This window comes from Panthera tigris, chromosome A1 (assembly GCF_018350195.1).
Source record: "Panthera tigris isolate Pti1 chromosome A1, P.tigris_Pti1_mat1.1, whole genome shotgun sequence".
NCBI lineage: Eukaryota > Metazoa > Chordata > Mammalia > Carnivora > Felidae > Panthera > Panthera tigris.
In genome coordinates this window covers 117,202,511-117,226,066 of record NC_056660.1, presented here as the reverse complement: position 1 = coordinate 117,226,066, position 23,556 = coordinate 117,202,511, and the positions used below count along the sequence as shown (strand labels likewise).

Sequence of the window (23,556 nt, the reverse complement as noted above, 5' to 3'; positions counted from 1 at the left end):
TCGTGTGCTCTCTCTCTCTCTAAAATAAAATACAAATAAGTGAATAAATAAATAAATAAATAAATAATTGAGCTTTTTTGCATGTGCCCAGCCCTATACTGTGCTAAGCACTTTACGTGCATTATCTCATTTAAATACCCAGGACTCCATAACTGAGGCAATCTTGTCTCCCCATTTTACAGATGAGGAAGTTGGGGCACTAATGGGTGAAGTGATTTCACCAATGTCAAACAGTGGTGACATTCAAGATTAGGACCAGTCCCTCACCAATCTGACACTCTGCTGTAGCCTATAAAAGAATTAGGTTTGTTGTAGCAGAAATACAAAGAGAACAAAATAGTTCTTGCCATAAGAATTAAAAGGGAAAACCCTAAGGAAATCAGGATTAGATTTTACGACATGATGATAGGTGAGAATGAGAATACAGAGGGAAAGAAAGAGACTCCCCTCCATCACTGTCCCCAAGCCTAGTAGATGATGGAGCCATCCTCAATTACCATCCCTATTTTAAAGCTAAGGAAACTGATAACAGAGAAGTTAAGTGACTTTTCACTGTCACACACATGGTATATTATGGAACCGAACTTTGAATCCAGGCGACTGGAGCCCTGAGCCCACATCATTAACCCCAATGCTACGCTTAGATCAAGTTAACACTTCACTCAAGGGAAATGGTCAGTTGGGTGTGTAAGGAGAAACAGCCAGATCACCTGTGAGACCAGCTTCTTAGGTTGGGGCAGCTCATGCAATACCTCAGGTCATCCCACGGTTATATAAAAATAGACTCCTAAAAAGGCTTGAGGTGGCTGACAGCATAAAATGTTTTCTGTGCTTCTGATGCAAGGTAAAATTTGATTTACAATAATAGGCACAGAATGATCATGTTTATACTTGCAACCTGGCATTTTATTATTATTCCCCTGAATAACTGTGAAAAGGGTTTTGTAACCCCAAGGTAACATGGCTCTGTAAGAAGGAAAGGGGGTGAGATTTAGCAGCAGCTGCCATCATAAATCAGTGTGTGGCTGTTTCTCTCAGAGCTCCAGGCTCAACTCCTGGCTGTCATAAACTTACAAAGGGAAGCCCCATGAGAATTTATGTAACGATAGGAAGACTCATTTTCCTTCCTGCAAGAACCTTTCTGAAGCAAGGCAAGAATTAGGTTGATTAGATTCTGGGTGAAGAAAGAAAACCAAACCAATGGTTCAGAGGAAGGGAAAATGTGGGTCAACTTGAGCTACTTTCCTTGCCAAAAAAATTGACCTTGTAAATAGAGACGAACATGCTGAATTCCACCAAATAAATGAGTGACTGGATGACCGAATAAGCTAATGAATGAATGTGATCCAGGCTTCCTCCTGGGGTGGTTCTGTCAGTGTGAGAACGGTTCGATATTGGAGTCACCCAGCAATGCTGAATATATAACAAGGCCAATCAACACAGTCAGCTTCTGAATATTCATGCACAGACGATGCTTCCAGTCAATATGTTTGATTTTTGTGTTCACTGATAGATTTTCAAACTCGCTGTGTAAATCAAAATTCTAAAGAAGAAGGAGAAGGCCAAGAGGAAGGGGAAGGGGAAGAGATTGGGGAAGAAGGAGAAGAAGGGGATGAAGGAGGAGGAGTAGGAGGAGGAGAGAAAACAGAAAGATAGAAGAGAAACATGTGTTGAGACTACATATCACTCTGAGTAGGACTGCCAGGTAAAAATACACTAAAAAATTGTCATCATTTGTCTAAAATTCAAATTTATCTGGGCATCTTGTATTTTTATTTTTTAAATCTTTACAACCTGTTTCTGGGCTAAGAACCCTATGGAGAAGAGAAGGTTGAGGACAGTATCTGGGGACATGCCCACACCTGGGAGTCAGAAGGAGGGAAAACCAAGGATGGAATCAAAGAAGCAGACAGAAGAGTCAGTCTGCAGAAATATGGGGAGAGAACCAGCTATGCACAGAGCTTCTACTGAGTAGTGACACAAACATGGGGGAGAGTTGCGGACCAGGAGGACACACAGTAAGAAAGGCCTGATGGCTGTAGAATTTGGCTCTGACAAACTTGTTAGTGCTTCTAAGGAGTTCTAAGTCAGTGGTTCTCAGTGAGATTGGTGTGGAGATGGGGTGTATGTCAGAGTGACTTATATATCAGAATTAAAATCTACGTGCTAGAAGTAGCCCACTCTCCCTCTGAGGTTGGGGGAGAGAGACAAAACACATGTGTAACATGGGATGCCTGGGTGGCTCAGTCAGTTGAGCGTCCAACTTCGATTCAGGTCATGATCTCACGGCTCGTGGGTTTGAGCCCCGCCTCGGGCTCTATGCTGACAGCTCAGAGCCTGGAGCCTGCTTTGCATTCTGTGTCTCCCTCTCTCTCTGCCCCTCCCCCACTCGCATTCTGTCTCTGTCTCTCTCAAAAATAAATACACATTAAAAAAAATATGTGTAACCCTTATCAACTCAGAATTTATGTGCTCCCATTGTGGTTACTAAAGCTAATAAATTTTAAGTCTTTTCTTGCATTTTTCTTGAAAATCATGAAGGAGACCCATGGTTCACAACAATTCATTCACAAGTCCTCAAATTCAAGTTGCTACCTTCCTTCACAGTACTCCCTCCATCATTTCCTCGGCCTTCATCAACCCCCCTCTCCTATTTTCCTTTTATTATGTAGATCAATTAAGCCTCTCTTTCCAGAACCAAGTTCCAATCAACTTCCCCAACTCTGTCCCAAATAAAAGGTGAAGACTTTTTGAAGGGATGGTAGAGGGAATGGAGCTGGCAGTTATAAAACTCTCTTCAGCCGGGTGGGAAGGGGATACGTTTGAATTTTCTTGCCCTGTCTCTGGAATTCAGAAAAGTGATTCTGACACCTGGCCCTTTTTGAGAGCTATCACTCTTAACCAAGACAACCAAAACACAAAGCCTTTTCATTCCTTGAAAAGTTCTATTTCTTGGCAAACTTTCCCCTACAAAGTACATCTTTCTTTCTGCACTGGGCCCAGAAAGAGGTGCCATTGTGTGGGAGTGGACATCTGTCATCTGTCCCAGCAAAGACCACAAAGTGCCATGTCAGGGGCAGGAGACTCAGAACATCTACCTGAGTCTCCCCATCAAGATTCCTGGCCAGACTGACTCTAATTTCAACAAGGCCTTGCTAAAAGAAAGAGGCTGCCCTTGGGTGGTCCTGTCATCCTCCCAACAGGAATGATCCCAAGGAGGATGAAGCTTGTGAGCTTCACCAAGTGGCCTTGTGATGGTGACTGTGGCAGCTGCTGGGCAGATTCACAAGGAGCCCTGAGGGTGGGAAGCCAGCCAAGCAGCACGTTCATAGCATAGAGTATGATCCTAAGCCTGCATCCAGCTGAGCGGGGAGTCCCCCCAAGGGTCAGAGTCCCACCTTGTTGGTCTGACTCAAGTCTCCTCAGGACACCAAGTGTTTTGAAAAAATCCTGACTCCACCCCTCCCACTTCGTCCCCCAACCCCTCCCCATAGCCAAGGGCCCAAGTGTGAATGACCTCAAAGTTGGTGGTGAGCAAGGCTTTCAAACACCAGCCCTGATGCTGCCCTCTTTAAAAAAAAAAATATTTCGGACATAAGGGAGGCCATCCTTAGCTTTCCCAAACCTATTTGAGAGTACCTGCATGACTTCAAACCAATTTTCAAAACTCAGAGTGATGAGGGCTCTCCAGACAAACTCCATTCACCTCTTGACATATGACTGCTAAAGAACAACTGATCCCCGCAGCCAGAAAGGAAGAGAGAAAATCACTAAGTGGGGATCTCATTCCCAGAGAGAATCACCTTGTTTGCTGGCTTTGGATTCTTATAGGGTTGTCTTAGCTTTGTGCCCCCAGTGTGAATAAAAGAAACAACAACCATAAAAACCATCTGTGAAATCTAAATTCAAGTTTTCTTGTGACCTGTGAGACCACTTTTTGCATCCATGGTACAGCCAAGGCAACACATACAAACAGAGCATAGATATCACAGTGTCCCTTCAAGAATATAAATATTAACACAGGTAAAATCATGAATTCCATAATTCTTTCAGTGGGCCTTGGGTGACATTAGGTTTCTCCTGAAAGGAAGCGATTGTCTTCGTGGATAAGCTCCTTATGTTGTGTTCCATGAAGCATGGGTCTAGAGCTATGGATATGGATATTCGTGAACTCTAGCCACGCACCTCTCTGCCTCTGTACCTTTTTCTCTGCCTTTGGCCACCAGATGGCATTCTGGAAACATTCTTTGCACCAGAGTTTTCTGCACCAAAGCTCCCCTGCATTACTCCCAACTGCCTCCCCCTCTCCCTCCTCTGTTTTCTTCCAGTCCATTTTCCAGAGTGCAGCCCAAGGGGCTTTTTGGAGGTCCAATTTGCGTGATCTTGGGCAAGTTAGCGAGCCCTCTGTGCTCAGCTTCTTTCTTTGGTATGAGGGTGGCACAGAAGGATGTAGGTAAAGACCTCAGGACAAGGCCTGGCCTATAGCTACTGTCCTCATCATCCTTCTCAGAGCCATCTGATCCATCTCCATTCAAAAGCTCCCCTGTGGCCTTCAGGACAAGGTCCAAATTCTTACCATGGGACCCCAGGCCCTCCAGGATCTGGCGGCCCCTTCTAATGTCCCCAGACCACCTTCTTCCTCCTCTTTCTTCACACAGGCCCTCTTGAGGTACTATAAGGAGCCAGATCCCTCACCTCTGGCCTTTGTCCACTCAGCTCCCCCTGCATGTTCAGTCTCTCCCTTGTTCACCCACCTTCCTCTGACTAACTCCTCCATGTCTTCAGGATTCGGCCCAGTGCCCTCCATGAGGGAGCCTCCCCTGACCCCCAGGCCCGAATGCAGAGCCACTGGACCCACTTCTTTCCTTTTCCCCATGCCCTCCTTAGACTACAAGCCCCTTGTGGGTCACTTTGTCTTGCTAGCTGCCTTGCACATGATAGGACACATGAGGGCCAAGAAGCGAGGTTGCCATGCAAGTTATCACCCAGGGGCAGTGAGCACAGGGCACGTCTCTGAACATGGGGCCTGTGCTGGCTCACTCTGATGCACAGGCAGCATGGCCCAAGCCTGAGCTGAGGAAGCCCTGGAAAGTGAGCTTTCCTGGCCAATGAGGACGGAAGGGACAAATGCAAGGCCATCTTCACCATTTGCATCAGAGGCATAAAACCTGGGGAATAATACAAGCTACAGTAACAGTCCCAATGAGTGCCTTCCCTGTGCCCTTATAGGTATCATCTCGTTGCATCCTTACCACAACCTCAATAGGTGGGTGAAAACTACATTCTACAGAGAAGGAAACAGACGCCCAGAGAGGTTAAGGGACTTTTACAATGTCTCCAAGCTTGTGAGTGTTCTGTCTCTAGGACCATACTGTAGGAGATGGCCCCATGGATTCAGGCCCTTGCTGTGTGTGGTTCAACAAGTGACATGGACGGGAAACCTCCAGGAGTGGAACATGGACCGGGTGTGGGGAAGAAAAGATGAAGGGAAGGGAGGGGGCACAGATGGCTCTAAGGCCACGGGGCTTTCTCAGCTGCCCCTGTCCTACAGGCCCACAGGCCCATGTCCCAATGGGTACCTCCAGCTTTAAGGACTCAGCAGCAAACACCCACCTCAAGGAAGCTGGCCTTAAATTCCCATCATTTTAAATCCTTTACAAACCTCTAGACTCAGCCCAAGGCAGGGTGTAAGACCAGGATGGTGCTGGGGCAGCAAGTGATCCTGGGGGCCTCACTGTTGTGAGGAGGTGAATGGGGGGAGGGCACACCCGAACACATCCACATCCTTAGGAGTGTCGGGGGTGGAGAGGAGTACTGTTCGTGGGACTTTGTCATAAACAGGAGTGGGGAGACAAGAATCAGGGGAAGGGAGGGATAAGGAGAGGAAGGCGTGGGAGAGGGAAAAGTATAAAAATCTCCGAGGCAGGGGAGCAGGAGGCCGGGGATTCCCCTAGACAGGGACTCAGGCAGGACCAGATGCAGAAAACAATGGGCCTGAAGGCTGGGGAGCAGGAAAGGAAGGGGGAGGAAGCCACGTGGTCAGGTCAGAGAGATTCCTGCGCTTCAGGAGCCAAGGCCATGGGCACCCTCCTGGGTTTGTGTGGGCAGGGGCTGCCCCAGGGCCAGTGGAAGAGCCAGAGCTTAAGGCGGGACCAGCAATTCAGTTCTCAACACCCACTGCTCACAAACTTCATCGACTGTGACTCTGAGCCAGGACTCAGCCCTTCACGCATCATTTCATTTCGTCTTCACAATTTCCTGTTGTGAGTGCTACTGTTCTTATTCCCATACACACTTTAAAGATGAAGTGGAGGAGGCCCAGAGAGGTTTAGTGACTTGTCCCACATGGCCCAGCTGGTAAATTGCAGAGTCAGGATTAGAACCCAGACAGTTGGGCTCGGACAGTCACTCTCTTAATCACAGTTGTTTCCCAAGAGACAAAAATGGGTGATCCAGGCAGAGCCAAGACTTTGAAGTAGATGAGTGTAAGGAAAAGACTGGAATGGGAGAGGAATAATGGGAATATGAGGGAATCAAAGAGAGCTGAGGAAAGGAGAGACACAGGGTGCATGACACGGCCAGGAAGGGTATCAGGGGCAGGCGGAGGCTCATGCTTTCTGCCCACTTGTTTGCACAGCAGCCTTTCCCTCGGCGGCCACCTTGAGTGGATAGCACCTTTCCATTGGCCTGTCCTGGGACTCCCATCCTGCTCAGCCACAGGCCACTCGACAGTGGGGGAAACACTCTTTCTCTAATTGGCATTGAAACTTACAGCCCTCCCTTTTCCTGTAGGTGGGGTTTCCATAGGAAAAAGCTGCTTCTCCGTTTCCCCAGCCCAGCAACTGTTTGGAAGTCAGATCCCCACATCCTGCTTTACTGGGTCAAGTCCCTCTTGGACCGGCTCTTTCTATCATTTACTGAAGAGGACAAATGGGTGCCCCTGTGTGGGGTCTCCCTTAGCAATTCCACTTCATTGGTGCCTGGACCTCTGAGATCTCTTCAGATGAACATGGCCTTGCTTGGGAATCCTGCTACTTCCATCATCATCTAATTATGGGACAAGGCTGTGACAACAGGTTTTGGAGAACGGGGCTAATCAAGCCCCCCAGGAAACACTGGAGGACTTGCCTACCCCTTGAAGAACTCTAGTGGTTTCTGAGTCTAGCCCACTCTGGCGGTAAGCATGATACAACTTCTGCCACTTCTGCTGGGGCTTTTGGGGCCAGGTAGCTACTTGTTCCTTCCAGGGGGTTGTCAGGAGGTGGCCACTCTCACTGTGAGATACCAAGTGTCAGAAGAAGTGCCGTCTGGCACAGTGATAGGCAAGCTGTCCCGGGAACTGGGTTGGGAGGAGAGGCATGGGCAAACGGGGACTGCCTTCCAGATCTTGCAGCTGCCTCAGGCGCTCCCCATCCGGGTGGATCCTGAGGACGGCCTGCTTAGCACAGGGAGGCGGCTGGACCGAGAGCAGCTTTGCCGGCAGCAGGATCCCTGCTTGGTTTCCTTTGACGTGCTTGCCACAGGGGATTTGGCTCTGATCCACGTAGAGATCCAGGTGTTGGACATCAATGACCATGAGCCACAGTTTCCTAAAGGCGAGCAGGAGCTGGAAATCTCTGAGAGTGCCTCTCTGCGCACCCGGATACCCTTGGACAGAGCTCTGGACCCAGACACTGGCCCCAACACCCTGCACTCCTACACGCTGTCTCCCAGCGAGCACTTTGCCCTGGATGTCATCGTGGGGCCTGATGAGACCAAACATGCGGAACTTGTGGTGGTGAAGGAGCTAGACAGGGAAATCCACTCATTTTTTGATCTGGTGCTAACTGCCTATGACAGTGGGAACCCCCCCAAGTCAGGCACCAGCTTGGTCAAGGTCAATGTCCTGGACTCCAATGACAACAGCCCTGTGTTTGCTGAGAGCTCACTAGCACTAGAAATTCAAGAAGATGCTGCCCCTGGTACTCTCCTCATAAACTTGACTGCCACGGACCCTGATCAAGGCCCCAATGGGGAGGTGGAGTTCTTCCTCAGTAAGCACGTGCCTCCAGAGGTGCTGGACACCTTCAGTATCGATGCAAAGACTGGCCAAGTGATTCTGCGTCAACCCCTAGACTACGAGAAGAATCCTGCATATGAGGTGGATGTCCAGGCAAGGGACTTGGGTCCCAATCCCATCCCAGCCCATTGCAAAGTACTCATCAAGGTTCTGGACGTCAATGACAATGCCCCAAGCATCCACATTACATGGGCCTCCCAGCCATCGCTGGTATCAGAGGCTCTTCCAAAGGATAGTTTCATTGCTCTCGTCATGGCAAATGACTTGGACTCAGGAAATAATGGTCTGGTCCACTGTTGGCTGAGCCAAGAACTGGGTCACTTTAGACTGAAAAGGACCAATGGCAATACATACATGCTACTAACCAACACTACACTGGACAGAGAGCAGTGGCCCAAATATACCCTCACTCTGTTGGCTCAAGACCAAGGACCCCAGCCCTTATCAGCCAGAAAACAGCTCAGCATTCACATCAGTGATGCCAATGACAATGCACCTGTGTTTGAGAAGAGCAGGTATGAGGTCTCTACTCGGGAGAACAACCTACCTTCTCTTCACCTCATTACCATCAAGGCTCATGACGCAGACTTGGGCATTAATGGAAAAATCTCATACCATATCCAGGAATCCCCAGTTTCTCACTTGGTAGCTATTGATTCAGACACAGGAGAGGTCACTGCTCGGAGGTCACTGGACTATGAACACATGGCTGGTTTTGAGTTTCGTGTGATCGCAGAGGACTGGGGGCAGCCTCAACTTGCATCCAGCGTCTCTGTGTGGGTCAGCCTCTTGGATGTCAACGATAATGCCCCAGAGGTGATTCATCCTGTCCTCGTTGATGGAAAAGCCAGCCTCTCAGTGCTCGTAAATGCCTCCACAGGCCACCTTCTGGTACCCGTTGAAACTCCTAATGGCTTGGGTCCAGTGGGTGCTGATACAACACCACTGACAACCCACAGTTCCCGGCTGTTCCTTTTGACAACAATTGTAGCAAGAGATGCAGACTCAGGTGCAAATGGAGAGCTCCTCTACAGTATTAGGAGTGGAAATGAAGCCCGTCTCTTTGTTCTCAACCCCCACCTGGGGCAGTTGTTCATCAACATCACCAATGCCAGCAGTCTCGTTGGGAGTGAGTGGGAGCTGGAGATAGTGGTAGAAGACCGTGGCAGCCCCTCCTTGCAGACCCGAGCCCTGCTGAGCGTCTTGTTTGTCACCAGTGTGGACCACTTGAGGGACAGGGCCCGTGAGCCTGGGACCCTGAGCACATCGGTGCTGACAGTGATTTGCCTGGTCGTACTTCTGGCCATCTTTGGGTTGGTCTTGGCTCTGATCATGTCCATCTGCCGGACAGAGAAGAAGGACAGTGGGGTGTACAACTGTCGGGAGGCTAAGTCTACCTATCGCCACCAGCCCAAGAGGCCCCAGAAACACATTCAGAAGGCAGACATCCACCTTGTGCCTGTGCTCAGGGGTCAGGTGGATGAGCCCAGTGAAGTTGGGCAGCCCCACCAGGATGCAGGCAAGGAAGGGACGATGGAAGCAGGCTGGGACCCCTGCCTACAGGCCCCCTTTCACCTCACTCCAACCCTGTACAGGACCCTGCGTAACCAAGGCAACCAGGGAGCACTGGCTGAGAGCCAAGAGGTGCTGCAGGACACGGTCAACCTCCTTTTCCACCATCCTAGGCAGAGGAACGCCTCCAGGGAGAACCTGAACATTCCTGAGTCCCAGCCTGTGATGGGCCAGCCACGCTCAAGGCCCCCGAAGGCTATGGGCAGCCCCGCAGGGAGGCTGCCAGGAGACGCAGGCAGCGAGGAGGCTCCACTGAGTCCACCGGCCTCCTCTGCAACCCTGAGGCGGCAGCGGAATCTCAATGGCAAAGTGACCCCTGAGAAAGAGACAGGTCCCCGTCAGATCCTGCGGAGCCTGGTCCGGCTATCTGTGGCTGCCTTTGCAGAGCGGAATCCTGTGGAGGAACTCACGATGGATTCCCCTCCTGTTCAGGTACCTTGGGTGTGGGCAGCTCTCTCTGTGGTCACCCCTGGACCACCACATCAGACACCCCCATTACCCTCACATTCATCACATGCATTCCTTGGGCTCACTAGGGACTTTACGGTACATTGGATGCAGTGGGTCAGGGCACAGTTCTGAGGGCAACAGAATTTAGCTGTTGGGCACCTTACTTGCTATCTCTGAGTCTTTGTTTTCCTCTCTGTAAAGCAGAGATCATGGTAAGAGCATCTGTCTTGGAGAGCTGTCCTGAGGACTTAATTAGTTCTTATAAAAGCACTTACTTAGGGTCTGTCAAGTAGACACACAGCAACAGGCACGCTTAAGAATACATGCTTTGGGTTCACACTGCCTGGGTTCAAATCCTGGCCCCACCTCTTCTTAGCTGAGAACCAAAGGAACATTACTCAGCTTCTCTGTTGTTGAAGACGTCTGCGTTAATTGTACCCATCTCCTAAATTTGCTTGAAGATGAAATGAGTGCACTTAAAGCCTAGAATAATGTCTGGCACATAGTGAGCACTCAGCAAATGGTTACGATTACTTCTGCAAAAGCTCTTCATCTCTTCTTATCTGGGCAGCCTCCCCATGAAGCAGGCCAGCATGGGCATCATTGCCCCCGGGCTCAAAGGCTGCATGTGACTTGCCTAAGACTAGACTTTGCTGGCAAGGCCTGTAGAATGGGGCAGTGGAAACAATCTCAGAACTTGGGAGTCTGGCAGATCTGGGTTAAATTTCAGCATAGCGGCTTAGTAGCTGGGCAACCTTGGGCAAGTCTGTCAATATCAGAGCCCCCCTTTCCTCATCTATTAAATGGCAATTATGATGCCAAAATTACCCTGCGTCTACCTCCCAGGGGTTGAGGATCAAATGGGATAATGAAGGACAAAGTATCTAGCGACCTGGGATTTGCTAGACAAAAATGGGAAATCTTTTTCAGAGACTGTAACTTATCTCACACCCATATCTGTTCCTCTCCACTTCAGATAACTTTCCCTGTGCCAGGCTGCCCACTCAAGGCACACTTCTGTTTGGCCAGGCCATTGGCTCAGGTTTCCTGTGGAGCAAGGACACAGCTTCCTTCCCCTACACCCTCCCCAGGAAGCCACCTGGCGAGAGCCCGGCTCCTCTCTTAGGAGTCTTGCCCTGGGACCTATGTAGCCCCAGAGGTTGCCCAGAGCCATTCATTCGTTTGTTCATTCATTCACTCATTCGTCAAATGCTTACTGAGGGAGCTTTTTGAGCCAAACACTGTGCTAGCAGAGATAGCAGAGAACAGGGACTGTGGTTGAACCCACCGGGATGATGGAAAGAAGGGTGCCCAGCTGGGATCAACTTGACAGAAAGAGGCAGCTTGCTTAATGCTCAGGTCTTTCCAGCAGCCACAGCAGAGCCAGATCTGGGATCAAATTGTAGCCCGGCTTCTAACTGCTATGTAGTCCCTGTGAGCCTCATGTTCCACATCTGCAAAATGGGTGTAATGGTGGTATCTCATCCCTAGGGTTATTGTAAAAATTAAATGAGATTATACACCACCCCTACAGTTTTTAAGTGGTTATCATAAGATCTATTAATAAATGAATTATAGGGGTGCCTGGCTGGCTTAGTTGGTAGAGCATGTGACTCTCCATGTTAGGGTTGTGGGTTCGAGCCCCATGCTGAATAGACAGATTACTTTAAAGAAAAGTAAATAAATGAATTATATATCTTCACTCATTTAATCCTTATAACTACAACCAACTGGGCCTCATTATTATTCCCTTTTGACCGCTGAGGAAACCGAGACTCAAAATGCTTAATTTCTCAAGGCCATCCAGTTGGAACTGGAACAGGGGCAGATTTAGAATTTGAATCCAAGTCTGACTGATTCCAGAGTCTGTGCTCTAACATTGAAGTGACTCTGAATGACAGCACTATGTTCAGGGCGTGGCAGTTGGGGACTGTCCCTGAAACATCAGCTAACCCTTGGAAGAGTGGCAGGTGCCTTAGCAGGGCTTCTGGGCCCGGGCAGAGAGGTGGGATCTGCCCTGAAGCAGGCAACTGGACACTGACTCTCCCAAGTCACAGTGAGACCCCAGCCCTTACCACCTCCTCTTCCAACTGTCCTCTGTGGTTTTGGCACTTTCTAGCTGGAGCTGCCCAGAGAGGCCAAGTGGGCCTTCTCGGGGAAAAGTGGGGGTAGGCCCAGGAGCCAGAGGCAGTGTTTCTAGGAGCAACAACCCTTACTCCTCACATTCTCTGAGCATTTAAAATTTTAAAACCATTGGATTAATCCTGACAACCCGGTGAAGAAGGCTGGGTGGGTATTTCCAGCTCCAACTTAGAAATGAGGGAACTGAGGTCTGAGTATGTCTAAAAACCTGCCTAACGTTACACATACTAGAAATGACCTTGAACTAGAACTCCGCATCCCAAGACTTGGTCTGTTGCCTTCTCTTTCACAAGTCCCTGCAGGGTCTGGTCCTGACATCTCATTCACCCCCTGCCCCACTGTCCAGCCTTTTTGAACCTCTACTGTCTCCTCTGGGCTTTCAGCTTGCCTTCTGTTCTCATTCTTACTCTTGCTGAATGAATGAATGAATGAATGATACATTTTGCTTTCTCCACAGCAGAGTCTTGCGGTCTGAGTGTTTGAATACTGCTAAAGGCATGGAAATAACACCTTCAGACAACGCTTATCAAAGTAATAATGAATTTATGGTCAGGAAATGCCCTTTTCACCCCCATCCCACAGATTCCAGCGGGAGCAGGTCACTGAGAATGAGAATGAGGGGATGGGCCCAGGGGGTCCCCATTCTCTCCCTCAGACACCCATGTCCTGTGGTGACAGGACAAAACAAGGAACCTGCCTGCACAGGTCCCTGCCTCCGTCACTGGTCACCATCCCCCATCTGATCACACAAACATCTGAAGCTGGAGGAAAGACTATAAAAAGAAAGCGCCGGCATTGAGGGAAACATCCGGCAAGGAAGTGTGCTGGGTCGGAATTGTGTGGAGTCAACAGATTTTTCCTGTCTTGCAGCAAATCTCCCAGCTGCTGTCCTTGCTGCATCAGGGCCAATTCCAGCCCAAACCAAACCACCGGGGAAATAAGTACTTGGCCAAGCCCAGCGGCGGCAGGTAAGCAGCACATGTACCCACAGGCTTCTCGAGCCCCCCACCGGCTCGGGTGCACCCCTGCGGCCTCTGTGATCTGAGGAGGGGTGAGCACATCCCAGACAGCAGTCCCCTGGGAGAGCACCGGACTGCATCCATCCCCCCATTCCAGGCAGCGTGGTCCCGGAGCAACTGTATTTATAGTATTTATAGGACCCAGAGTCTCTAAGGAAATGACTTCATCCCTGAGGCTCTATCTATCCCCTGATTGCAGAGGTGCTGGGCTAGGGCTTTAAATGTGTAACTTTCAGCTTTCTTTCTCTCGACCCTTAAACATAATATAAGGACTCCCCGGCTAAGGATATGGGTGTGTGGATGTGTTCTTTTGGACACTCCTAGAATTAAAGAGACCTCAAGGGGACATCTAATATAATTCTTTTTTGTTACAGATGTAGAAACTGGAGCTCTAAGTGGTTTGATCCGACCTCGCTGTGTTAAACTTGAGCAAGCCAGATAAATCCTCAGGGCCTCAGTTTCTAATCTGTAAAATGGAGGTCATCACACTTCCTTGCAGTGATGGGGTAAAGATTTAATGATCAGATTTACTCGAGGCCCACAGCCCAGTGACTGGCACACAGTAGGTGCATAACCAATGCTCAATCCTTTCCTCCTAAAGTGACTTTGCTCAAGGTCACGTAACCAGTGAGTGGCAAAGCTGGGACCAGCTCAGGGCACCTGACTCCAGGTTCGGTGCTCTTGCCTTGACAACTCATACCTTCTTCTTTGCAAAGATGGTGGGAGGTGGTGGAGAGCACCACTGATTGGTTTTCTCATTTGCAAAATGGGAATAATAACAAGAGAACCCCTTACAGATGTGAAAAGTCTGAGAAGGTGCACATACCTTGCAAAACCTAAGGCCTGACTCCGAGTAATTGCTTAATAAACATTAGTTGTTGTCATCATTATTGCAAACTTGTCACCTCCCTGCTGATTGCTTCATGACAGCAGGAATGGTCACAGAAAAAAGGCAGAAAAGATGCCCAGACCTTAAAGCTCCTCAGGGAGCCTTCCCACCTGCTGGAATGTGGGGCCAGACCTGTCCTGCCATACTGAGGCAGTCCCGAGAAATAGCCTCCCCAAGTGGTAGGCAGGGTTTGCAGGAGGCAGAGGCCAGGATGGGGACAGCAGGAGTCAGGTAGAGTCCAAGTGGCTTTTGGATTTCTCACCTTAGCTACATCTTCTGCTGCCCTGCTCTTCTGGTCTGGGATTTGGCTTCAAATAGGGAATATGGAATATTCAGTCACTTTGTCCACAAAGTATTTATTAAGCACCTACTTTGTACTTAAGCCAACCCTTGCTTTGAGCACTGGTGAGCGGGGAATGAGGTGGACAAAAATCTTTGCCCTCACTGGAGCTCATACTCAGATGGATGGAGGTGGATGGATAGATGGATGGATGGGTGACTGCATTGTCTCAACCAGAGTTACTCTGCTCCTACTTTGGGCCAGGCATTGCAAAGGAGTGGGAGGGACAATGGTGAGTAATGATATCAACGCATTCATTGTTATTTCTATTTGCTGAGTGCTTGCAAGGCACCAGGCACTGCACTGATTTCTTTACATACAATGTCTCATTTTACCCTCACATGCCCCTTGAGGTGGGGGTTATTATCCCCATTTTAGAGATGAGGACAGAGTCAGAGTAGTAGCGCGAGGCCTGGGACCAAGTTATCCAGTTCGTCTGACTCTGAAGGCCGAGCTGTGTATCCAGTTCCTTATGTGAAGGAATGAATGCTGGCATGAATAGAAGAATGTTCATGAACAGGAATGAATGAATCTATGTGTGAATTTCCTCACTCATGGACTGGTTGGCTTCCTTTGTAGGAGCACAGTCCCAGACACAGATGGCCCAGGTGCCAGGGCTGGTAGCCAGGCAGAACCAGACCAGGAGGAAGGGCCCCTGGATTCTGAAGATGATCTCTCTGTGAAGCAGCTGCTAGAAGAAGAGCTGTCAAACCTGTTGGACCCCCACACAGGTAAGGAACTCCTCAGGATCACTCTGACCTTGCTTCTGCCTCCAAGGTCACCTTGCATGCCCTCCATGGGAGAACACAGACATTCTGTTTCTGGGCAGGAATATCAGCAGCATTTAACTTTCCCTAAAGCTTCAGGCAATCTTCATTTGTTTAAAGACAAGATGCTACTTTGATTATTCATTTTAAAAATCATATTAATAGCAAATGAGCTCTTGGTATGTGCCAGGTACTGGGGAGTGTCTCATATACATTATCACATTTAATCTTCCAGTCTTTGGAGGCAGATGTTATGAGCTCCAATTTAGAGATAAGCAAACTGAGGCTCAGAGAGGCACCGCAGCCTGCCTAGAGTCACTTAGCTCATCAATGACGGAAAGGGAACCAACCTGGGCCTGCATGCCATCAAGGAGACCTCCCCTTACTTCCTAAACCACTCATTTGTGTTTCTTTGGTGGGCTTAAATATCCTTTGACCCTGAGAACTGAGTCAAATCTTTAATGTGTTAATATTTCTAATTGAAACAAAAATCACATTTTCTAGAGAAACAGTTAGTTTTGATATTAAGTACATAATCTGGTGCTAGCTGGACATTGGTTAGCCTCCTTTAGGTAACATAGCATACCTCTGTACATCCCTACGCTGTGGTTTTCTGTTTCTGTGGTTAATAATGTTTCTCAGCTGGACGTATCCTATGTGTTCCATTTGGCTGTAAACACATTGAAGGCATGGCAAGGACTATAGCTAACAGGCGCACCTGGGTGGCTCAGTCGGGTGAGCGTTGGACTTCAGCTCATGATCTCATGGTTCATGGGTTTGAGCCCCATGTCGGGCTCTGTGCTGCCAGCTCAGAGCCTGAAGCCTGGTACAAATTCTGTGTCTCCCTCTTTCTCTGCCCCTCCCCCACTCATGCTCTGTCTCTGTCTCAAAAATAAATAAAAGCATTTTAAAAAATCTTAAAAAATAAACATGGGGAAAAAATCTTTACAAAAGTATAGCTAAAATTTATGGAGAGCTTTCTATGTACTAGTCCCTGTTCTGTGCTCCTCACGAGAAAATCTTACAAGATAGAACATCTTAAGAGAAACTATTCGTTATCACCATTTCATAAAGGAAAAAACTGAGGGGTGAGGGTGTTTAATAATTTTCCCAAGGTTGTACAGAAAATGGTTACTAACACTGGCAATGTGGCTCTAAATTAAAATTAAGGAAAGTTAAATCTAATTAAAATTAAGTTAAATGAAAAATTCAGTTCTTCAGTTATAGCAGCCACATTTCAAGTGCTCACTAGCCACTTGTGGTTAGTGCATATTGCTTTGGGCAGCACACATACAGAAAGTTTTGTAGGACAGCATTGTCTAGAATCTACAACCGTGAGGTCCAATATGGTAGCCACTAGCCACATTTGAAAAAGGCTAGTCGGAATCAATTTGGGATATATGGGGGCCTGTACCTGGCTCAGTGGGAAGAGCATGCAACTCCTGATCTCGGGGTTGTGAGTTTGAGCCCCATGTTGGGCACAGAGATTACTTTAAAGAAAAAAGAATCAGACATCTTTAAAAAAACAAAAACAAAAACAAAACCTGGAGCGCCTGAGCCGGCTCAGTCAGTAGAGCATCTGACTCTTGATCTCTGGTGGTAACTTCTAGTCCCGTGTTGGGCATAGAGCTTACTTAAAATAAATAAATAAATAAATAAATAAAAATGTATTTTAAAAAGTGTAACTTATTATTTTTTTAAAAAGGATGTGATAGGGGCGCCTGGGTGGCTCAGTCGGTTGAGCGTCCGTCCGACTTCAGCTCAGGTCACAATCTCACGGTCCGTGAGTTGGAGCCCCGTGTCGGGCTCTGGGCTGATGGCTCAGAGCCTGGAGCCTGCTTCCGATTCTGTGTCTCCCTCTCTCTCTGCCCCTCCCCCGTTCATGCTCTGTCTCTGTCTGTCTCAAAAATAAATAAATGTTAAAAAAAAAAATTAAAAAAAATAAAAAGGATGTGATAAACATATAAAACACACTTCAGATTTTGAAGACTTAGTATGAAAAAACTGTAAAATATCTCATTAATTAAAAAAATTACATGATAAAATGATATTAATTACAAAAATGTTTTACAAATCAATTTCATCTTTCCTTTTGACTTTTTTAACATGGCTCCTAGAAAATTTAAAATGACCTCTATGGCTCGCATGAATCTCTACTGGCCAGCTCTGGGCTGGAACCTGTGGGCATTGCTGCCACACGGTCCTGCTTCTCCACAGCACAGAGGGCAAAGAGCACAGGAGCACTGTAAGAAGTAGGGGGGGTGGTGACGAGGGCAGCAAGGATAGAAAAGCCTGCGCTGCTCACAGGGCAGGGCTGAGAAGGGGTGAGCTTGCTGACCCCAGAAGTCTGGGGAGCATCCATCTGATGATATGATAAGGACAATATTTAACTGGCCACACGAGCTCACTGAATGCTCCCAGCAACCTGACAAGATGAGTCCTACTATTTCACCACTTTATGAGAGAAAAAGGAGGCTCAGAGAGGTTACGGGATTTTCCCAAGGTCACACTGCTCATAAATGGCAGAGGTGGGAAATCAAGCCCAGGCCAGCCCAGCGTCTACCTGCCTCGGGGTGGATTCACCACTGCTTTTCAGCCATTCTTATACACTCCAGTGATTTTCTCATTCCAAGCCTCATTCCTTCTGAAGCTCTCTGACCCTGGTACAAAAGCCTGATTCTATAACACCAAAAAAGTTTCAACCTTATTACCAGAGTCTCAGGGAACTAAGGTTTACATTTCCCAAATGCCCAGGGTTAATATTTATGTTCACTGAGTCATTCAAGAGATGCTTACTAAGTCCCAGGCAGGGGCTGGACCAGTGGGGAAGAGGTCTGACCCTGACAAGGCAAGACTAAGACTCATTTATCAATATAAACAGTGATTAGCTGTATTTTGGAATAACTTTTCCAAATTACAAAAGTAATATTTGGTTAAGGTAGGAAAATGTAGGCAAACAAAAAGAGAATAAATCACTTCTGCCTAGGGGTAACTCCAGTTAACATTTTGACATATCTCCTTCCAGTCTTTTATTATATGCATAGATTCTAAAGCAGCTCACCTGAAGCAAACATTAAATACACACTAAAGTGGATGTTGTACCTTTTTTTTTACTAAACACAGTTGCTTAAACATAAGACTTATACTTTTTTTCCTTTGACTTGGCCTCTACCATTGGGCCCAGGGCTAGTTTTCTTTTTTTTTTCTTTTTATTTATTTTTAATAGAGACAGAGACAGTGTGAGCAGGGGAGGGGCAGAGAGAGAGGGAGAGAGAGTCCCAAGCAGGATCTGCGCTGCCAGCACTGAGCCCGATGCAGGGCTTGAACACACAAAACTGTAAGATCATGACCTGAGCCAAAACCAAGGGTCAGACACTTAACTGACTGAGCCACCCAGGTGCCCCCAGGGTTATTTTTTTGAGATAGTATTTTTGTTCAAGAGATGTGAAAAGGAAAAGCGTGATGGTGGCATTAGGGATCTAGGGGACAGTTTTTCACTGTCCCTTTCCTGGGACAGCCCTTAGGCAGACAGCCCTTTCCCAGCCTCGAGGCCAGGGTTTCCTGCAGCTTGAGAAGTAAAGTTTGAGGAGTTTAGGGCATGCTGACAGTACAGACCTTAGCAGGCCTGGGGATTCCAGAGGCCACAGGGGGGCACCCGGAGCACCCAGGGGGATAAGGGGCCGGCTCCTCAGACAGTGGGTGGGTGGTACAGTCACATGAGGCTTCGAAGTCATCAGATTTGGTATCAAACCTTGGTTTGGTTGCCTAGTAGATGTATGATTCAACTTCCTGGAACTTGAGTTTCCTCATCCATAAAATGGGATAGCACTCTTAACTTCAAAGGTATGTGCAGAGGTTAAATGAGAGAATTATATAAATTGCTTGGCACGAAAGAACTTAAGAAGTGGCCACTATTGTTATGAACACAGGCAGATGGCAGGACCAAGTCAGGAACTCCAGCCTCGGCTAAGAAGAGGGATGTCCCCTCCTGCCCCCCCACCCCCTCACCCCCCCCCACCCCACCCCCTGGCAATGCCATCTTCACCTACTAGTGCCCTGAGGGAGCGAGGATCCCGACTACCTGGGTAGATGGAAGACACCCAGCCTGAAACACACCAGGCCCAGGAAATTCTTCAGGAAAGGGTCAATTTCTAATTCAAGGTCTTCTTCCTCCTCCTGCCTCCTCCCTACTCACCTCGTGTGGGTACTTCAGTCAGCAGCCTTCCTGCCCAGCAAGCTTCCCTGTCAGGGCCTCTTCCTTCCCGTCCCGCTCTGGCCTCCCCGTCTGTCCCCCGCCATTTCCCTTCCCTCCTTTGTCCATTGCCCTTGCCCTGCCCACAGCCCCACCCTGGCCTGCCTGGCCCTTCCCCGGGCCCAGCCCTCACTGCGTCCCCTCCTTCCCATGCAGGCTTGGCCCTGGACCGGCTGAGCGTCCCTGATCCGGCCTGGATGGCGAGGCTCTCTTTGCCCCTCACCACGAACTACCGTGACAACGTGTTCTCACCAGACACTCCGGCCATGGAGGAGCCGAGGACCTTTCAGACGTTCGGCAAGGCGACGGGGCCTGAGCTGAGCCTGACAGGCACGCAGCTGGCCAGCACCTTTGTCTCGGAGATGAGCTCACTGTTGGAAATGCTGCTCGAACAACGCTCCAGCGTGCCTGTGGAGGCTGCCTCCGAGGTGCTGCGGAGGCTCTCTGTCTGCGGGAGAACCCTCAGTCTGGACCTGGCCACCAGCGGGGCCTCGGGCGCAGAAGGACAGGGGGGCCCAGGTGGAAAGAAGGGGGCCGAGGGCAGGACTGGCAGCAGCAGCAGCAGCAGCAGCAGCAGCAGGGGGCTGTGGATCCAGGAACCAGGGATGTTAGGGAGCCCAGGCGCTAAGGATCCTGGGACACGAGCTGCTTTCTAAAATCTTTGAATTCACTGTTGAGAGGTGGCCCAAGAACTTTAGGGCGACCTATGCTGCCCCACAGAGGAGGCAGGGGAGCCACAACTAACATCTGACTGACCAAAGCAGCCCCTTGTGAAGGGCTGGCTCTGCCTGTGAACTTTTTGGAGTGAATTTTTTGGCTGAAATGAGTGTTTGCTGGCAAAACACATGTAGAGCACAGAGGGTCAGGCCTCCTGTGGAACAGATGCCAAGGAGTGTCATAAGCAGGAAAGGATGGCCTCATCACATAGTTGGGGGTGGGGTGCTGGTCCTGGGGTGCCAGGCAAAGCTCTCTGACCTACTAATAAAGGAAAAGCACTGGCTCATGATCCTGTTTGCACCTGTCAAGAGGGGGCAGGGGAAGGGTAGCAGAGTGAGGTGTCCTTGTTGCCCATTTCCTGGCAAGATGGTATGCTGGACGTGGACAGGAATAGGGCACATTAGTACACAGTGCTAGGTACACAATGATGAACACGTGTGCTCTTGACCCTACTTCCCTATTGCTACCTTATCAAATAATCTGCTTCTCAGCTGGAAAATTAGGGCTAAGAAAAGCATGACTATTTATAGAGCATTTATGTGAGCCAGTGAAGCCCTGGGCTTTACGCTAGGATTTAGTTTAATTTCCCAACAACCTTGGGAGGGAGGTGTTATTATCCCCATTCCACAGGCAAGGACGTGAGGCTTGGAGAAGCAGAGTGTCTTGCCCAAGATCAAGAGTGGAGGCAGAAGCAAGCTTTGAACTAGTCTTGAACACCAAAACCTCTGCCCTCCACTTTGACACTACACTGCCAGCCAAGGAGAGGGAAGGAAAAGGCCCCGCAGCTGAGCTCCTGCCAGGTGTGGACTTACCTGAGCTCCCCTCATGAAACACTGTTGAAAAGAACGTTTCTAAAGCTGCTCAGGCCTCCACAGCTCTGCATTTCTGAGCACAGAACAAGAGGGACTTGGATCTAATCTGACACGGGCCTGAGCTTCTGCAGGCTCCTGTGCTTTCCCAGCGATTAGCCCTTCAGGTACAGACGTCATCCTTGCAGACGCACCGTTCATGGGTAAATCTTCCTCTGTCACAGCAGGTTTGGGCCTGTGAATTCAGGCCCTAGAGAACAGTGTATGAACTGGGTCTATGAAATCGATACTGACAGCAGCAAAACTTCCAGGGCAGGAGGGAGCAAAGAAATAGCAAATATTTTTCCAAGTCTCAGCCTTATAATTTTCCTGGAAATTTCCAAGCAGTCAGTCAGCTAGCCATTCAGCTTCTTGGTAGCATGGGGCCCTCCTGGACACTAAAGGCAAAAATTCCTCTCTGTGCTCCCCCTTTCGTTCTCTGTTGGAGGCCAGTACTTACGTTCATTGTCCACAGTAATGGGCCAATCATACTCCCAGCCAGGGATAATGAAAATCATATATATTTGGAATCCAATGTGGCACCCTTATCCAGTTATTCCATTTTACAGATGAGGAAAATGAGGCCCCCAAAAGTTAAATGCCCCAAGAGTAGGGTCTCTGGGTGTGTGTCACCTCACTTCAGGCCCAAGTGATCTCCTTATAAGATCTGTGAGTTTTAAGCTGTTGCGTTCCCCAAGTAAATGAGAGAGGCCAGGGGAAACTAAGCAGACAGGGTCTCGAGCCTGACCAGCCAGGTGACTGGCACAAAGCAACAATGGATGTATACTTAACTTGTTGAATGAATGAGTAAATAAATGGATAAATCAGTGCTTCAGAGTTTCCTTTTATCTGTATTGGAGCTGCAGGTAAGACGTCATTACAAAGAAAGAAAGAAAACTTCCATTATGGGAAATCAAAGTCTGAAAACCACAGAACTAGAGTAAACTACGCTGACCGCCACTCTCCACCCACGATTACTAGTGGATTTTTGATGCCGAGCTCATGTTGGGAGGGTGGAGAAAAGAAGAGATGGGGGAAGAGCCAACCTAAGAAACCCGGAGCCAAATTAATTAATTAAAAAGAAAGCTGGAACTGTGGCTGTCAACTGGATCACTGGATGCCCTTGATCACTGCTTCACTCTAGTTCAAAAATCCCTAATCTGTAGCTCTTGGACCTTGAGAATACTAGGCAAAGCCTTGTGTATAGGTGTTTTTCTAGGCAGAAGATGCAAAGTCCTCATCAGATTCCCAAAGTAACAAGTAACCTATGAAAGGTTATACTGCACCTTGTCTAAATCACTCCCTAAACCTCCACAAACACAAGCAATTTTACTCGTAAGGAGCCAGAACATTTTATAGCCAAGAAAAAAGCAAGACACTTCTGATCTGCACAAAGCTGCATGGCGGGCTTGTGGCAGGGCTAGGATTTGGATCTGGAATTTGTGTGATGTTCTTTCTAACAAATCAACAGTTCTTAACCTGGAGTCCATGGTCGGGCTTCAAGATCTATAAATCCGCTAAAGTGCATGCAAAATTGAAGGGCTGCATACTTTTGTATGGGAAGGAGTCAGTGCTTTTGCCACATTTTCAAAGGGGGTCTGGGGCCTCAATAAGATTAAGGACCACTGTGATCCTCTCTGTTGGTCCTCGGCTCTGCCTTCTCCGCAGACCCTAAGGAATTCATGGGTAGAGCTGTTTCTGTTCTGAGGCAACTGATCTCTGGTCAGAGTGGGGATGTATGTAGCTGCTCTCGTCTGCAGCATGCAACCAACTCCTAGCATGGGAACACCCAGCACTTTCCCATGAACAGGCTGAGTGACACAGTGTGTATGGCGACAAAATTGAGCATGCTGAGCAAAAAGGTTACGGAAACTTCTTCGCATCAGCCAAAATGTCAAAGCTGAGACTTCGGACATGCTCAGAACAGTTTTCACCAAGATGGGCTCAATCCCCTGGGATATCGAGGGAGCAGGCAAGCCAGCAAGCACTCAGTTAAATGTCGTCTTAATTTGGAAAGCGCAGAGGGACTTTTTTTTTTTTTTTTAATCAACAGTCAGCCGGTTCTCCAGCACGAGGAGTGTGATGCAGTGCTCACTTGGAGCCTGGGGGCAGCTCAGAGATTGACAGGCAGCCTCCTTGTCTGTCACCCAACTTCAGCTTGGCAGCTCACTGACCCTACCTCTCCTCTGGCTAAAACAAGAGTGAGATGGCAACCAATACCCATGGGACTCCGGAGAGAACCATATCCCAAAAGGAAGACAGGAGGGGGAGGGAGGTGTTTTAGCACGGGCTCGGCCTGGCACATAGTATGCACCAAGAAAATAGGTCAGCCTTTTCCAGCTCCTACTAAGTATGGAGTCTGATGTAATGGGGCAGGGGAGGACGGAGGCATGATCAGAAACACTCATTCAACAAACACTTTGTATTTATTGAGCACTTACTAGGTGTCAGAAGTAGCACTGGAAGCTACTTCTTCCAGTGGGGAGTATACAGAATCATGG

The 23,556-nt window shown here is 48.6% G+C and overlaps 1 protein-coding gene across 1 annotated transcript; it reads left to right on the top strand.

Moving 5' to 3' along the window:
- Nucleotides 1–6,858: 6,858 nt before the first annotated feature.
- On the top strand, nt 6,859–21,880 carry PCDH12 (protocadherin 12). The gene is made up of 4 exons (XM_007077927.3): nt 6,859–10,063; nt 13,094–13,191; nt 15,051–15,202; nt 19,647–21,880. The coding sequence occupies exons 1-4, from the start codon at nt 7,184–7,186 to the stop codon at nt 20,144–20,146; spliced, it is 3,630 nt and encodes a 1,209-aa protein (XP_007077989.2). The 5' UTR covers nt 6,859–7,183; the 3' UTR covers nt 20,147–21,880.
- The last annotated feature ends 1,676 nt before the right edge of the window (nt 21,881–23,556 follow it).